Here is a 12,955-nt window from a genome sequence, read left to right as displayed (position 1 = left end):
GTGTGGAGAAAAGGGAACACTCTTGCACTGCTGGTGGGAATGTGAATTGGTACAGCCACTATGGAGAACAGTATGGAGGTTCCTTAAAAAACTACAAATAGAATTACCATATGACCCAGCAATCCCACTACTGGGCATATACACTGAGAAAACCATAATTCAAAAAGAGTCATGTACCAAAATGTTCATTGCAGCTCTATTTACAAAAGCCAGGAGGTGGAAGCAACCTAAGTGTCCATCATCGGATGAATGGATAAAGAAGTTGTGGCACATGTATACAATGGAATATTACTCAGCCATAAAAAGAAATGAAATTGAGTTATTTGTAGTGAGGTGGATGGACCTAGAGTCTGTCACACAGAGTGAAGGAAGTCAGAATGAGAAAGAAAAATACTGTATGCTAACACATATATACGGAATCTAAGAAAAAAAAAATGTCATGAAGAACCTAGGGGTAAGACGGGAATAAAGACACAGACCTACTAGAGAATGGACTTGAGGATATGGGGAGGGGGAAGGGTAAGCTGTGACAAAGTGAGAGAGTGGCATGGTCATATATACACTACCAAATGTAAAATAGATAGCTAGTGGGAAGCAGCCGCATAGCACAGGGAGATCAGCTAGGTGGTTTGTGACCACCTAGAGGGGTGAGATAGGGAGGGTGGGAGGGAGGGAGACGCAAGAGGGAAGAGATATGGGAACATATGTATATGTATCACTGATTCACTTTGTTATAAAGCAGAAACTAACACACTATTGTAAAGCAATTATACTCCAATAAAGATGTTAAAAACAAACAAAAAAAAACTGCTTCTGCTCCTTCTCTGGTGCTCCCTATCCCTCTTCACTGCTTTATCTTTTTTCTAAGCAACTGTTACCATCTGACTGGATATATTTTAATTTTTATAAAGTATTTTATTTACTGTCTCCATCCCCACCTTCCTCCAGTGGAATGTTACCTCTCGGAGGACAAGAATGCTGTTTTCTTTTGTTTTTCTTGCATCCCCAATGCTTAGAACAGTGCTTGGCCCTGGGAGGCACTCAGTGTACAGTTGCTACAAGAATGCTGAATATTCAGACTCTTAAATCCTGATAAGGCTAAGTGTTTAGGACACTACAGTATCTAACTTCTCTCCACAAAAGGAAATACCATTTCCCTTCTGACATTGACAGAAACTGGAAATCTTTCTCTTCCATATAGTAACACAATCTGCTCTAAATAACATGCCCCAAGCCTCTTAATTCCTTTTTACTTCAGTCTTTCCTACATCCTCTAAAATATTAACTTTCTGTCATCGAAAAATCTTTCATTTCCCTTCAACACTACTGTACATAATACTGCAAAGGCAAAGTGAACTCACTACAAATGGTATCAAAATGCAAATAATGAAGAAAAGTAATGAAGCTCATTAACAACCAAATAAATCCAACTCTACTTCAAATCAAAGTGCATCAGAGTGGTGAGGGCCCTAGTTCATGCTTAATTTTATTATCACTATTCTCCTTAATGAGTAAACATTTTTCTCATTAAACTTTTTTTTTTTTTTTGCAGTACGCAGGCCTCTCACTGTTGTGGCCTCTCCCGTTGCAGAGCACGGGCTCCGGACACACAGGCTCAGCGGCCACGGCTCACGGGCCCAGCTGCTCCGTGGCATGTGGCATCTTCCCGGACCGGGGCACAAACCCGTGTCCCCTGCATCGGCAGGTGGACTCTCAACCACTGCGCCACCAGGGAAGCCCTAAACTCCTTTTAAACTAAAAATAAGTTGGTACAGGACTCTTGCATTTAGCCATGAAAATTAAACCTGAGAGAAATCAGTTCAAGCTGATTCAAGTCAAATTAATAAGCAAATAAAAGTCTTAGGGAACATGTTTGGATAGGTAACAAGTAGAAGCACTGGAGTAAGGGAGATGAATGAGGTTCAAATCCCATCTTACCCTTTACTAGCTGTCTGACCTCGGACAAGTAAATTCAGACTCTATTCCTCAGTTTCCTTACCTGTAAAATGGAAATGGTACTTCCTACGGTTGCTACAAAGATTAAATAAAGGTACTAGGTTTTAAAGCACCCAGCACAATGACATATAGTAAGCACTGAAGAGAGCTATTACTATAATTTCTACATCACTGATAATACAGCTCTTTAAGCTAGGAGCTCCTTGGTACCACCGTCATTTTTTAAAGAGTGAGAAAGGTTACTATTCAATGGTATATTTTTTTACCTCGTTATGTTCTGTAGCCAATTCTGAACACTGTGGACCGTTCTTAAGAATAAACGTGTTTTTCTCGAGGCAGAGCACTGTACTGGAAGACAATCTGCTTCCAGCATTGCATGTGAATAAGAGGCAATGCTGTCTTTTAACCCGGACACCCGGGGTCGTGTGCCATCGGGACAGTCCACTCACCTCTCAGCAGCTTCTGTTTACGCCTAGGCTACGGGCGCCTAGTAAACGGCCACGTACTAGCTGTGCCAACGCAAGACACATCGCACCTTCTCGGGCCCGACGCCTAGAAGCCGGCCGCGAGCTTCGGCTCGGACCTCCGACCTTGCGAAGCCCCGCGAGCACGCCCGCCCCAGCCCCGCCCGCCGCGGCCGACCGCGCAGCCTATACCCACAAAACCCCCAGAACCCTTGCAAGCCCTCCCAGCTCTCGCGAGCGGCACAGACCCGCCAGGAAGCCACTCGTCGCACCACCACGGGTCTGGTTCCCTGCAGCCAGGGCCCGGGCCGATGCTTTCCAGTGCTTCGGGGCTGGCGGGAGAGGTGTCAGTGGCTTCCGTCCGGAGGCCGCTCGCGGGCCGAGGCCCAGGTACCTTCGAGTCGGTCGAGCAGCGGTAACACCGGCAGCACCTTCCCGGCGGCGGCGCCTGCGGCGGCGGGCGGAAGGGAAGGGCTGACCACTGAGACGAGTCGGGGCCCCAGCTGGCCAGAGCGGCCTCACTGCGCCGCGGCTCGTGCGCCCCCTGGAGGCGGGCAGCCCGCACGGCAGCTCTGCCGGCTCTGAATCAGAAACTCAGTGATTCCGCGGTGAACTAGGCAAAGTACCGAAACTGCGACGGGGGAGAAGAGAAAGACAACTGCAAGAGGTTTCATCGATTTGCGTCCAGGATCATTTTGCATTTTTCACGGCTTTTTCTAAAGAAACATCCCACATTGAAGCTAAATGCAGGCTTCAAAGGCAAGGACAGTTTTACCAAGAGCTGTAGGCATCAATTAATAGTTGCTGGCCTAATTTAGGTAAGTCTTCTCTATAATCCAAATTGATGTATTAGTAATAGCAACTACCGACTGGCTGCTCTAATTCTAAAATATGACCCTGAGCTTTTTTCTAAAAGGGTTTGAATACTTACATCCCACTTTTTAGAATTCCCAGACGAAATGCAACATGCGTCCAGCCCGAACTAAAAAGGTGGCAGGTCGTGGGAAGTTCATTTACTGGAAACTTTTTTTTTTTCGGCTTAACCAACAGCTCCAGTCCTACAGCCAAGAAGACTTGACCTGCACAGTGGTCCTCCCTCCCCTGAATTCTAGCATACTCGCTCAGCCAAGCCACCCTCTAGGGGGTCTCAAGACCCATTCAATGGCTACTACTCAGTCTAACAGTTTGCTCCTGGAAATGTCATGTAAATGTTTAGGATTATTGTCAAATTTGAGAAAACCTCTATCACATCTCTTTCACATAAGAATAAGATTTCAGGGACTTCCCTGGTGGCACAGTGGTTAAGAATCTGCCTGCCAATTCCGGGGACACAGGTTCGAGCCCTGGTCCGGGAAGATCCCGCATGCCGCAGAGCAACTAAGCCCATGTGCCACAACTACTGAGCCTGTGCTCTAGAGCCTGTGAGCCACAACTACTGAAGCCTGCGCACCACAACAAAGAGTAGCCCCGGCTCGCTGCAAATAGAGAAAGCCCACGCGCAGCAGTGAAGACCCAACACAGCCAAAAATTAATTAATTAACTAAAAAAAAAGATTTCAGGCATTTCACATTTTCTTGTGCAGTGACTAATCATAAATATTAAATACTCTTTGAATTGATGACATTTATTAACCAATTTGTCATTGATGTCCTCCTTGAGGTTGTGTGTTAAGTTTATTATATCTTCATTGATGCCTGTAAATTGTGTCAAATCAGCAAAGAATTTCAGCCTTCTCCTAGTGTGTTCATACAGTTACCTCCTTTTCATTAATTGGTTTATCAAATAATCCAAGAGCCTGTTCATTACTTCTGTTCAAATGAATCTCTCCACCTTCATGAACTACTGCTTTTGTTTGATCTGAAAAAATATAGAGACCGTTAAGTGTAAGCAGTGCTTCTTTCCTTCTGGAGGCTCTGAGAATCTGTTTCCTTGCCTTCTCTAGCTTCTAGAGGCCACCTACAATCCTTGGCTCATGGCCCCTTCCTCCATGTACAAAATCAGCAGCTTAGCATCTTTTCAGCTCTCTGACCTCTGCTTCCAACCTTGCATCTTCTCTGACTTTGACCCTCCTGCCTCTTTATAAGGACCCTTGGATTATGTTGGGCACATCTGGATAATCCAGAACAGTCCCTCCATTTCAAGGTCTTTAATTTTAATCACATCTGCAAAGTCCTTTTTACCATGTCCAAAGTCCTTTTAACATAGTCACAGATTCTGGGGATTAGGCCATGGACACCTTTAGGGGAATGTTATTCAGCCCACTGCAAGGGCCCTGAAGCTTAAACTCCATTTCCTTCAGGTAAATCTACCTTTTCTTCCTCATTACCAAAATCTGTTTGGTCCTGAGTTCTGATTGTGAGAGTTCCAACAGGGAGGAATACCTGTAATTATAACTGGGATAAGTGTTATGAAGTAAAAGAAGAGAGATGTTATATGAGGGCAAACTGTCCAGGACCTAATTTAGATGGAAGGGCAGCAATGCCTTTGAATAAGTGATATTTAACTGAGATACACAGGATGAGGAATTAATTATACAACAAACAGGGGGAGTGTTTCAGACAGAGGGGACAGCATGTGTGGCCTGGGAATAGTGATGTCAGAAGGTCAGTGTGGCTGAATTGTGTCCCTGCCATCAAATCCTCAGCACCACCACAATGAGTGACACATAGTAGGTACTCAAGATTATTAGCTTAGCAGTTCTTAGCCCTGGCAGACTTTAAAAATACCAACACCCTAGCCGATACCAAGTCAGAATTGTTTGGAGGTGTGGCCCAACATCCATAGTTTTTAAAGGTGCTCAGAGAATTCAAATGTGCAGTCAGGGTTAAGAGCCACTGTGTCAGATACAACCACAGGAGCAAAGAATGAAAGAATGACAGAAAATATTTGCTTGGGGTAGGATTTTCTCTAAGGAGGTTTTCTTCTGTTTAAAGAAAAGAAGGGTTTTGGCCATCTTGATTATACATTCCTTTTCAGTCTTAGAAAATGCAGAAAAGTCTTTCAAAAACATTGTTAAAATAAATAAGCTACAAGGATATATTGTACAACACGGGAATATAGCCAATATTTGATAAATAACATTTGTAATATAAATGGAGCATAACCTTTAAAATGTGTGAATCACTGTGTTGTACATCTGTAACTTACATATCAACTATACCTCAATTTTTTAAACAGAAAAAAGAACCACTTTGTAATAGAACACTTATCAGAAGAGACTCAGAGTGATCTAGCAACCACCCCAGTGTAACCAGTTGTCTCAGTAGAAAGAGATGTGTTGGAATGGAGAGGTGTTTAAAAAACACACCATATCTACAAAGGAAAGGGCATTTCTTGGTTTTGAGCTCTGTTTCCCAGGAGGCATTCCAGTTTTTGGTAGTACTAACGAATGACCATCAGAGGGAGACATGCTCCCAGAAAGCTTGGCTTCCCCCAGTCTCCAGTCTACACCAGGCTAACAAGTATCAGGTGTTTTTAACGACACTGAGAGCTCTCAAGGCGTAACCATGGAGTGAGCATGTCACAGGATTAGAAATAGGTAGCATATATTTATCTATGCCAGAGTTAGGTTCATTTCGGTTCTCCAACAGTTTAAGCATTTAAATCACCAAAAAAAAAAAAAAAAGAATCATGTATGTGTGTCAGGTATTATATTTGCAAAACTAAGGAAAATTTTCCTTCAGCAGTACAGTTCCTTCAGTACAATTGGAAATGAAGTATCAAGCAAATCTTTCGGAAAGACATCTCTTGTCTTTTGTTAATTGCAAAGAAAACATCATAGGTCTCCTTGAATTTCTGGAGTTAAAATAACAGCTAGGGGCTTCCCTGGTGGCGCAGTGGTTGGGAGTCCGCCTGCCGATGCAGGGGACGCGGGTTCGTGCCCCGGTCCGGGAGGATCCCACATGCCACGGAGCGGCTGGGCCCGTGGGTCATGGCCGCTGAGCCTGCGCGTCTGGAGCCTGTGCTCTGAAACGGGAGAGGCCACAACAGTGAGAGGCCCGCGTACCGCAAAAAAAAAAAAAAAAAAAACAGCTAGACCCCTCGGGAATAAGGAACGAGCTCGGCTACTTGCTGAAAACCCAATTTGTTATTTTTCTTTGCATTTACCCACACATGGCAGAACCACACAGGGTTTCACAGATACGTTAGATGAAATAATGTATGTGATGGGAATGTATATAGTGCCTAGCCCTAGTTAACCTTCCCTTCCAAAAGTAAAGTAACTGATCGTTAGCAAGGGAATACCTTTTGCAAAGGTTTAAGCAAATGCATTGCTTTGCAAAGCCTTTAAATGTGACTGGTGAGAGGTGGGTTCAGTCAGGGAGGGAGAACACCTGTGTGACAGGATAGTGGATTTATTGCAGGCATTCCGTCTCACACAACTGGGGGAGGAGTCCAGGAAGTGAAGGTTTGGAAGGAGATGCTGGAGGCTTATATAAAAAGTTACAAACTAGTCTGCTTAAGGGGGCTCGCTGAAGTGGGACCACAAAGGGAATCTTTAGGACCTGCTGCCTCTGTGCAGCCAGCTACTGCTGTGTGAGTCCCCCACCAAGCATCTGGTGGTGGGCCTGTGCTGTGTTGCTCAGCGGGGCTAGAAGGCAAGAAGAGCTGGACATGAAGTGGAGGGGGACAAGGACATGCCAGAAACTGCCAGGAGCTTGCCTTTCCATGTCACTGTATCTGATTGTGAAAAGACTGTCAGAAGATAACGGCCACGGCCTTGCTCGGTCTCCCAATTCTCCTGGAAAGTCCTCCTTGTGCTAATTTTAAACTGGAATCATACCGGAGAGGGGGCACTGGGAAACATAGTTCCCACATTAACCAAGTTGACCAAAAAAACAAAACAAAACAAAACAAGAAAGCAGCACACATGTAGGCTCTTAACAACTAATTTTGCAGATGAGAAAACTAAGGGCCACATGGGTAAATTGCCTAAACTCATTACTATCTCAAAGCAGAAGCAAACTCAGGATTCAAGTCAGAGGGGTAATCTTCCACTCCACTATCATGCCTCTCATCCTTTGTGGTACTTAAGTGTTTCAAGAAAATGGTAGAAAAATTTCATGCATCACTTCTGAGTTCCCTTCCTAGGCTAAGAGTCTTTGAGTAGCCAGTGTACCATCACTAGGCATAAATCAGACTACATTGCCGAGACTATGTCTGGGCATCTGGGTTACAGGGGCTCTTTGATGAGAAGTTATGCCTGTGTCCACCAGATCTCAAAATCATTGAGTAATGAGATACGAGCTATTAGGCATGCGATGGATCATCTTACTTGGGGTGTAGGATTATGTGAGAACTTGGATTCCAAACCACCTAAGAATTGATTGCCCAGACAGCGCTGTTGCATATCATAGAAAACATCAATAAAAACTCTGCAAAGTGCCTAAGAAATTAGGATGTCCATATATTTGATCATTTCCTTTATACTTCAAAGCAAGCAACAGAAACTCATAAAGTCAAAGGTTTGTAAATTTTTTCAGAAACGGACAAGGAAAGGTAAAAGGAGATAACATGGGAAAGTCCAGGCTAGCTTTGCCTTTTTCTATTCCTTTCTGGCGCTGGGTTTCCTTTCTAACCCTTTAATATGCTCACTCCTTAGAAACCACGCTAGTTCAGGGATTGTTACATCTGGCCAAAGAAAAGCCAAGGAAAGGCTCATACTGATCCCAGAAAGCTCTGAGATGTCTTCCTGGTCCAGATAACGAGCAGTTTAGAAGATTCCAGCAATCTGTGTTGTTAAAGGGTCCGCTTCAGCCCTAGAATGACACTTAGCTCACCCCAGGGGCTCAAACCAAACTGAAATTTTAGGCTGAGAGGAATCTTAACTCCCATCTTAGTCTCACAACTAACTCCTGGTGATCATTCAAACAGAAGCAAAGCACATCTTTTTAGTCTTGAAATATACTCCAGGAAGTGAAATTTATCAGAACTGGCCTCAATTCCACTCTCTTTCTCTCAAAACACTGATCCTGTCGTTTCATTTTCATCTTCACAAAATTTTTTTTTGCGATATGCAGGCCTCTCACTGCTGCGGCCTCTCCCGTTGTGGAGCACAAGCTCCAGACGCATAGGCTCAGCGGCCATGGCTCACGGGCCCAGCCGCTCTGCGGCATGTGGGATCTTGCCGGACCGGGGCATGAACCCATGTCCCCTGCATCGGCAGGCGGACTCTCAACCACTGCGCCACCAGGGAAGCCCAGCACATGTACATTTTGTAGGGTAGTCTCTAGCTAACCATATGGGCTTTGCTTGTGTAATATTTTAGAAGAGGTTAGACATTCAGTTGATTTAAAGGCACTGACCCTAGTGGTTTTGCACTGCTCTTGCACCAAATGTGGTTTCTCTCCTGGAAATGTGGGAACACACAGTTGGCTGTACTTCCTAATGGGTTTTCCATCTGCCTACATGAGCACACATTTGATGGGGTCAGTGGTACAGCAGTTGTCTGGGTAACCTATTTGGTTTTCTGCAAATTAAGATCCCTTAGCTCTTCTTAAAATCACTCTGAGGGGGAACATAAGGTAATTTCTAGTTTACATATTTCACATAAAATTTGCTTCCCGATTGTCCACATGGGGACCTGTGCAAGCCGTAAGCTCAGCACATACTGGTGGCTTTGGCAAGCACGTCAGTTCTTCAAACAAAGCCCGCGCGTGCTTCCCTCCATGGGACGCAAAGGGGCTCGGACCTCCGGGCCTAACTACAATTTAATCAGCTCTGTCCTTTTCTTCTCATAATTATTTTTGTGAAATTTTGAAACCCAAGTGTGTTTGCCCGCGGGCAGAGTGCTTATGACAGTTATTTTAGGAGTTTAAACCTCAGTAGAAACGAATACATATGTCTACGCGTGGAGAGAAGTGATGTTGGTGAATGTAGATGTAGCAGGAGAAAATCTGGCTGAGTGGGGACCATGAGGGGTGAATCTATAGATTAAACCATATGCTAATTTGCAAAGCCATGTCACACCCCTTAGGAGTTACTTGAAGGAATTCAACCGTTGCCTACCGTTATAACTCATACCCTGCATGATGTCTTCTCCCCTGCTGGATGGCTGTGCTGTTGGGAAGGTCCCAACCCGGCAACACCACCTGAAGAGTGAAGGCATCACCCCCAGTAGAGACGGGGTCTCGCTCTCCATCTTCTCTCGGAGGCTGCAGCAGGGCAGGACGCTCTGACAGGTGGAACTTAGGCTTTTTACTCAACGATGGAAGTGCTTCAGTCCACAAGTGATTGAAACTCCCAACGCCATCTAGAGAAAGATAGGCCCAGTAACCCCCAGAGGGGCTAACAGCCCCTTCTCCTCTTGCATAGCTGCTAAGGAATTTTATTTTCTGCTATCTCAGTTCCTTTATTCTTCATGCTATATACTGTGGAATGTACTTCATCACTTGTATTTTTCTTCACTTGTATTATTCTGATATTGATGATAATCTCAACGTCTTGGAAAAAAGCTATTAAATTCAACGTTTCAATTTTTGCCACCTTCAAATGGGGATAAGTCGCTCTATTATATTACAGGGATGCTGCAGTCGTGTACGCATATATACTGATCCCTCTTTCCTCTTATCTCCTAATCACTCCCTTAATCTCAAACTTTGCTAGCACAGTTGCTTATCCTTCCCTAAACACTGTACTTACTCTCCCGTCAGTGTCTATCCTTTCCTTTTACATGTGTGCCCCCATCTCTGCCTCTACTTGTCTCTACTCTTTCTTCAAAGTCCCTCTTCCCCTCAGGCCTTCCTGACTCACCCCACCCACCAACTTCCTATGACACACAGGTCCACACTACACATTGGACACCTACTCCATGCTGTCTTGGATTACTCACAATTATGTATCAAGTTGCAACATATGAAATGGGTAACATTCAACTATTTTTGACCTACAAAACAGCAGTTACATATGGTTCAATCTAATATATGCATCTTCTCACCCCAGATACAAATTCTCTTTGCATTCCTAGGGTCTTCAATAGATTCTTATACAGTGTAGGCATTTGCTGTTAAATAGAAATAGACTTTGACTATTGCTAAACTGGCGAAATAGAGGATAAGCTTCTATTTTAACCTGAAAATGTATCCTAGCCCATTAATACACTCACCACGGGTGATCTGGGATGTTTATGATTCCCCCTTGCAAAAATGTCCCACTACAGCCTAAAATATAAATATAAAACTTTGCAGCGCTAGAAGTTATGGCTAGAGACATTGCTTTATAAATATTATAGGGCTTTAATAGATTCTACACTTCAAAAAATGATTCACAGAATTTTCATCAATAAATTCTATGTTCACTAGAATATATTTCATATTTATTATATAATTAGTTACACAACCCAGTTAGAAAAGAACATTATAATATCACACTTTACCTAATTATATTGATTCCTCTGTCCCTCTCCCTTACTGCAATCTTAGTTCTATATATAATTCTATTAATTAATGATGAACTGAAACTGGATAAGAAAAAGTCTAGAGAAAAAGTATACATAGCCTTAAAGCTAAGGTATCTGATACCAAGTGCAGGGCCCCATTGGTTTCCAAAATAAAAATATTCAAAATAGTGTCATGACTATTGAACTGAATTCAGTATTCTAAGAACAGAATACAACTACAACAGTGGAGAAACAGAGAACTGGGCAGCCTATTACTTTGAGCACATCCATATCGGTAGGCTCAGAATTATATAAGGAAACAAATTGGTATTTCATCAACTCCTTGCTCTGGTGATGGATTAGTGAAGTCCAGATTTCTTTTTCAATGATTCCATTTCTTAGAGCCACAGCTGATGAGCCATGCCCTCAGATCTTAACCCAAAATGCATTTTTAGTGTTTTATATTAAGTCTTTCATTCATGCAATATCAGAACATATAAAAGGTTTCATGAAGCCAGGTAAATATCTATCTTAGGGGAAAAAAAACCCCAACGAGCTTTGTACTAACTGGTTCAGATTTGCCATTTGTCACATATAAGTCACTAAAAACAAACTATATAACTTCGTTTTGCATTTCCCTTTAATCTTGAGATGAGCAGAGTTCTGAAGTAGTCTTGATGAATATGGTCCATCTTAATGTGAAAAAAATGGGAAGGAGTCACATTTCTTCCACTGGTGGTAGGAAGCCTACTTTCAACCCCCAAGCTCTCTCATGGTCAAGACAGCCTTTGAGAACATCTTAAAAAGTTAGACTTTCTCTTCAAAGACCTTCTTCCTTTATGGTCCCCAAACCACAGTCAACTTCAGCTGTCTTAATCTTGCTTTTTCTTGGCAGAAAACTAGAATAGTCTTTCTGTTACGAAGTAAACAGAGAGGTTAGAAATATATATGAGAGGAAATAATTTCCATAACAACAATAATAGTTAAAAAGCCAAAGTTTAAAATAATATAAAAAAGGCAACTAAAAGGTTGTATCTGTTAAGCACTGGTTGTTTTAAATGGCTTTATCGTGTAGAAGCTTTGTTTCCGAGGTAGCTATACATCTGTTAGCGCTGAGAGTGCTTTCTACAGGTATGGAGAGGTACGCATGTCCAGAGCACCTTTCCAGGCACTGGGATCTCTCCAGGTAGCACTTGAACTCTGCCTCTCTCGTCTTTTTCCCCTCTCTTAAAGACATGTGACTTTCAATTGTTAACTTCACCCAAAACCTTTAGTGCACATCCCACACAAAGTTTTAAAAGGTATTATAGTTATTTTAAAATATTTTAAGAAGTTACGGTTGCTGCAAACCTTCAGTAAGTGAACAGTTGGCTTTCAGTGTTTATAAAATCTCTAAGACAGGGCCATGGAGAGTGGGCTTTGGCCCTGGTTAAATAAATGTGTGGCAGCTCACCAGGCAGAGCAGCTAAAATTTTTTTTTTCTCTGAGAGATTTGTCTTGATAGAGAGGCCCCATGGCAGAGTGGTTAAAGGAACAAATAAACTTTATTTGTTAAATAACAAATAAAGACTGCTTGGGTACGGATACTAACTCCGTCATTTACCAGCTGTGTGACCTTGGGCAAGTTACTTAACCTTTCTGTGTTTTCAGTTCCCTTGGCTACAAACCAAGGATAATAATAATACTTGGGTTGCTGTGAAAATTAAATGAGTTATATGTGGAAAGCAACTACAACAGTGCCTAGCTCAGGATAAGCTCTCTATAAAGGTTGGCTAAAATAAGTTGGAATTCAATATAATTGGACACCAGGCCCCCTTCCGACATGCTGGCCCTGCTCAGAGCATGAGGGAGGTTTGCCTCCTTTAGCATTGCTGCTCACCCATGCTGACTATTGTGTTGTCTGTTGTTCTAGGACAGTGGCTCTCAAACTCAAACATGCATCAGACTCAACTGGAGGGCTTGCTAAATACTGATTGCTGGCCCCCAACCCCAGAGTTTCTGATCCAGTAAGTTGGGGGCCTGAGAATTTGAATTTCTAGTAAGTTCCCGAGGGACGCTGACCCTTCCGGTCTAGGGACCCCACCCTGAGAACCACTGTTCTAGGATAATAGTTCCAATCCTGGCTGTACTTTAGACCACGTGGGGAGCTTTAAAGAAT

The 12,955-nt window shown here is 43.2% G+C and overlaps 2 protein-coding genes across 3 annotated transcripts in view; one reads left to right on the top strand and one right to left on the bottom strand.

Moving 5' to 3' along the window:
• The first annotated feature begins 1,852 nt into the window (after positions 1-1,852).
• On the top strand, positions 1,853-5,921 carry LOC149746935 (uncharacterized). The gene is given in 2 exon segments (XM_089898587.1): positions 1,853-2,754; positions 2,757-5,921. Coding segments are annotated over 2 exon segments (798 nt in total). The 5' UTR covers positions 1,853-2,205; the 3' UTR covers positions 3,006-5,921.
• The window catches only part of SNX31 (sorting nexin 31), a 71,726-nt gene continuing 61,807 nt past the window's right edge, over positions 3,037-12,955 (bottom strand). Inside the window, exon 14 of one of the 2 annotated variants that reach the window (XM_022584681.2) lies at positions 3,037-11,710. In XM_022584681.2, the coding sequence (XP_022440389.1) occupies positions 11,618-11,710 (93 nt within the window). In that variant the 3' untranslated portion in view covers positions 3,037-11,617. The remainder of the gene's footprint in view (positions 11,711-12,955) is intronic. The other variant, XR_016388367.1, reaches the window with a different exon arrangement.

This window comes from Delphinapterus leucas, chromosome 17, assembly GCF_059928025.1.
Source record: "Delphinapterus leucas isolate spDelLeu-1000000601 "Yukka" chromosome 17, BTC_Dleu_Yukka2, whole genome shotgun sequence".
Classification (NCBI taxonomy): domain Eukaryota; kingdom Metazoa; phylum Chordata; class Mammalia; order Artiodactyla; family Monodontidae; genus Delphinapterus; species Delphinapterus leucas.
The sequence above is the reverse complement of the archived record's forward strand: the minus strand, read 5'-3'. Positions and strand labels throughout refer to the sequence as shown.